The sequence below is a fragment of the Penaeus monodon genome, chromosome 18 (assembly GCF_015228065.2).
Source record: "Penaeus monodon isolate SGIC_2016 chromosome 18, NSTDA_Pmon_1, whole genome shotgun sequence".
Classification (NCBI taxonomy): Eukaryota; Metazoa; Arthropoda; class Malacostraca; order Decapoda; family Penaeidae; genus Penaeus; species Penaeus monodon.
In genome coordinates, this window is record NC_051403.1 from 28,016,481 (window position 1) to 28,021,480 (window position 5,000).

General features: G+C 41.1%; 1 protein-coding gene across 1 annotated transcript in view; it reads right to left on the reverse strand.

Annotated features, from left to right (window-relative positions):
* Positions 1-4,540: 4,540 nt before the first annotated feature.
* LOC119584697 (retinal guanylyl cyclase 2-like) overlaps positions 4,541-5,000 on the reverse strand; it is a 19,373-nt gene continuing 18,913 nt past the window's right edge. Inside the window, exon 11 of the mRNA XM_037933367.1 lies at positions 4,541-5,000. This exon is cut by the window's right edge and continues 774 nt beyond it. Coding sequence (XP_037789295.1) covers positions 4,541-5,000 — 460 coding nt within the window.

Below are 5,000 nucleotides of genomic sequence, written 5' to 3' on the forward strand. Positions count from 1 at the left end.
ACTTCGAAACGATTGGGTTCTTATTTGCTTTACTAGAAAGGAAGAAACGAAGAAGAAAGAAAAAAGAGAGAAAAAGAAAGAAAGAGAGAAAAAGAGAGAAAGAAAGAAAAGAAAAGAAAGAAAGAATGAAAAGGAAAGAAAGAAAAATGTACTTCCCCCAGGCACCAAATCGCACCTTACCATGTCCCCAAGCATCGTCGACACGGATTAAGATTCGCAGCGTAATGTTGTATCTGCACAAAAGAGGTTAGAACACGGGTTGTTAAGGAGGAGACTGCGCCATTCTCCTCCCACCTGTGAACTGTGTGCGTGACCAAACGTCCCAGAGGCGGCACTTCAGAATGGCTGACCGGATCGCCCATCTGTGAGACAGACCTTTGTTATTTTTCCGCGTCACAGGTATTTGACATCCACCCTCTGATGGATGTTAACCCCGTACGTTATTCCATCGCCTAGTTAGCAGGAACTGCAGACAAAGAAAGAATCTTGGGGTTTATACGTTGTCATCACTTCATCCCCTGACTACTCTTCATGAGAGACTGACTCAGGATAGAGCTAAATGGGAGCCACGGCGGTTTATTTTGAACCTTGCGTTTGATGATGGTGAAGAAGGCGTGCTTGTGAAATATACGTATTTACGTATTTGTAGCTCACCCTCTGTCTATCTATCTATTTACAGCCTGTTGCCAATGTCTGTCTATCAACTTAAAGGTGTATCTATCTGTATATCATTTCCCCCAATCTCTTAATCTGTGTTTTTACTGATTTGTTTATTATCAAAATACCATTCCATTTGCATATGCTTTCGGCTACCCATCCATCTGTCTCTCTATATCTTTGTATCTAACTATCTGCATTCTCGCCTCTTTATCTTTTTCTTTATCTTATTATTTGTCTATCCACATTCGTGTCTTTCCTCTGTCTTAATTTCATTATAATTGTATAATCATAATCATATTTGTTCCTCTAAATACGAGTATCTGTCATCATCTATATCTTTTGATTATATATTGGTCTATCCACTTCTAAATATTCATATTTATCGTTTTAATTATAATATTTATCGAACCATCTTCATTCTAATTTTTGTATTTATCTATCTAGGATAGATATTATGTAAAAGACACACACACACACACACACACACACACACACACACACACACACACACACACACACACACACACACACACACACACACACACACACACACGAGAGGAGCTCAAAGAAAACGAAATTTCAACACACTTCATTTTATTAAACACAAACTCTTCATACAATATTTAGTTCTTAAGAAAATATTATTGTGTTCAGATCACAGACTTTGTTGATTATATGGGAGACCGAGACGAGGAAGAGGTGATAAAGAGGAAGAGGGAAGGCGGAAGGAAGAAGGAGGAAGACGATGAGGCAAAGAGGGAAGCGAAGAGGACGAAGAACATGGTGAGAAAGAGGCTGAGAGGAAGAGGAAGAGGATAAGACAGAGAAGAAGAGGAAGAAGATGAATAGGAGATGGGGCAGATAAAGAGGAGGATAAGGAGACGGAAAGGAAAAGGACGAGAAGGAGAAAGAGATAAAGAGGACGAGGAAGTGAAGGAGGAAGAGATGGAAATGGATAGGACAAAGGAAGGGATGAGAAACAGATGGAGAGTAAAAAGAAGATAGGAAGGAAGAAGATAAAGAGGAAGAAGGTGAGAAAGAGAGAAAGGATGAGAGGAAGAGGAGTATGGAGATGAGGAAGAAATGGAAAGGATGAAGAGCAAGCAGACGAGAAAGAGATGGAAGGAGAAAAGAGAGGAAGAGGACGAAGTGGAGAAATAGATGGCGAAGAGGGATGATGGAGGAGGAAGGAACGGAAAAAGGAATGCGAGAATGACACAGGGGAGGAGGAGAAGGGAAAAGAAGATGAAGAAGAAGAATAAAAGGAAGGTAAACTTAGGATCAGGAAGAAGAATATCAGCAAAAAGAGATAAGAAAATAGGAGAAAAGGCAAGGCATGAAACAAGATGAAAAGAAAAAAACAAAGAGTGAGGAGAGAGAGAGAGAGAGAGAGAGAGAGAGAGAGAGATAGAGAGAGAGAGAGAGAGAGAGAGAGAGAGAGAGAGAGAGAGAGAGAGAGAGAGAGGGAGAGGGAGAGGGAGAGAGAGAGAGAGAGAGAGATAAAGACAGAGACAGGGAGACAGAGCCAAATAGCCAGAGATAGAGATAGAAATAGCTAAACAGACGGAGAGACAGAAAGACAGTGATAAAGAGAGGGAAAAGGAAAGAAATCTGGAATAGGCTTAGCGACACTGGAAAAGGCTAAATCTACACAAAATACCTTTACCTACATCCATTCCCAGTACGGTTTCTGGTTCCTACACTATTTAAGATTGTATCTCTATACAGTGAGAAAAAAAAATCGAAACATTTTCTTCATTTTCATCCGGATGTGAAGAAGTGGGGGTGGGGGTTAAAAATGTATAATAATACTTTAATATTGTTTGGCGATTTGTTTTTTTTTGTCTAAAACAGTGTGCTATTTATTCATTATTATTTTTGTTCTAACTTTTTTTTGTGATTGTTTTTAACTCTCTCTCTTATTTCTAAATTTAGTCCTATCCAGACAACAGTACCTAAACATGTGTTTCTAAAACGTGAAATCGAACGCACATTCACACATGTATATACATATATCTACAGGGGATGTTTGATATGACATTCCACACTCAGTCAGTTGTACCTCAGAGATGATCAAGGGAAACCGGGCCAAAGGGAGACGTCGTCCCGTTTGAAGACGACGTAAACATTATCAAAATATTTGGGCTTCGGACGAAAGAGGATAGTATTAATTATAAAAATTATAATAAGGTTATTGATAGAACTAATAATAATGATAATGATAATAATAATAATGATAAAAATGAAAACAATAACAATGAAAAAACGAAAACGAAAATGAGAAACAAGTAAATATTAACTGCAAATAATTTTATTTTTGTTGAATCGTTTAACATATCTTTTTTTAACGCCAGCGCGATGTGCTTATTTTCTTTACGAGAAGGAAATGATAAGAAAGAAAAAAAAGAAAGAAAAGAAAAGAAAAGAAAAGAAAAGAAAGAAAGGAAAAAAAGAAAGAAAGAAAGAAAGAAAAAACATACGGAGGCAGAGAAGATATAAAAGTTGTGCGTTAGTTAGTCTGGTCAAAGGGAGAGTAAATGTAACGAAGAACAAAGAATATGGAAATAGAAGAAACAAACAAACAAAAAAATTGATTAAAACAATAATAAAAGCCCTAATGAAATAAGAATAATAATTTTAAAAAGCTGACATTTCTCTCCTTATGCTGTTGACCTTCATGAAATTAATATCCACAGATATGAACCACTAAAAGGGTTCATTACAATATTCATCTATCGTAACTCCTTGACTAGATTACGGAAATTCATACACGTCAACGATAGACAGACACACATTTCTGGGTTGTTTTGTATTACAAAAGTAGACTCTGTTCCATCTTTCATACAAAGTCAGTTGCAGTTGAGGTGTCATCTTCGGGGAGAGATATAAGGTTTATTATAAATGTTTAAATCGTTTCCAGCTTTCTCCTAGTTGAGTGCTATTCCGTTTTCTGAATGTCTATTTATATTTAATATATATATATATATATATATATATATATATATATATATACATATATATATATATATATATATATATATATACATACTTATATGTATAATCTAGTTCCATTGCTTCTCGGTAATAACCCTGTTATTATCCTCTATATTTTCTTACACATAGAACACATTTTCGGCACAATCTTTTTGATTATTCTGTTTCTTTCTCTTATGATCTTATATCACAGAAATCAACATCAGTTATTCAGTTTTCTTTTGTCTTTTTTATAGTTCTTAAGCCCGAAGACGGCGACACACCCTAAGGAATAACATTATTTAATGGAAGGAAGTGTTCATTAGGCAGTTGAAATCCACAGCTCGCTGAGAAAGAGGAATTGAAAAAGAGATTGTTGGCTTTGTCTCTTTCTCTCTCTGTCTCTGTCTCTCTCTGTCTGTCTGTCTGTCTCTCTCTCTCTCTCTCTCTCTCTCTCTCTCTCTCTCTCTCTCTCTCTCTCTCTCTCTCTCTCTCTCTCTTTCTCTTTCTCTTCCTTTTTCTTTCTCTCTCTTTGTTTATTCTATTTTCTTTTTTTTCTTAATGCTGTTTTGGTGTGTTGCGATATTATGAGAAACACAAAGAGAGGTTATAGAGAGAGATAGGAAAGGATTTTAAGAAGCTGCAGTATTGGAAAAAAAGTCAATCTTGTTTATCTCATTTCAGGAAGAGAGAGAGAGAGAGAGAGAGAGAGAGAGAGAGAGAGAGAGAGAGAGAGAGAGAGAGAGAAAGAGGGGTTGATTGTTGCTTTTGTTTGTGAAGTAAACAGAGAGAGAGAGAGAGAGCAGAATGTCAGCCAGTGCCACTGTGTAATTCGGTGGTGGCGCTGCCGTGGGCGTGCCGTGGGCGTGCCGTGGGCGTGCCCGGCAGCGCGGCGCTGCAGCGTGGGTCACAACATGGTGGACTCGGTGGGCGAGGGGGCGTCCAGGGGGTGCGGGAGGTGGGGGGGCTGCGGAGGGTGGACCTCGCACTCGGCAGTCACGCCCCTCAGGGACGAGGGGCGCCCGCCGCCCCTCCGCGCGTCGGGGGGCGGCGCCCGCGGGTGCACGGCGCTGCGGCGGCCGCCCCACGAATCCATCGCCTGGCGCGCGGGGGGCGGCTGCGCGGGGGCCGCCGCCCTTTGAGGGTACACCTTGTTATGGCAGGTGAGGGGGGGAGGGGAGGTGCGGGAAGGGCCCGCGGAGGACGCCCTCGGGAGAGCCTCCTCTGCCGACACCGCCTCCTCCTGCGAGCTGGCGCGCCCGCACCGTCCCGCGCTGTTGGTCTTGACGAGGCCGCGGGGCAGGGGCGCCGACCCCCCTCGCGCTCGCGGCGCCGGCACCGGCTCCTGGCGCCGCGCTTGCTCCGGC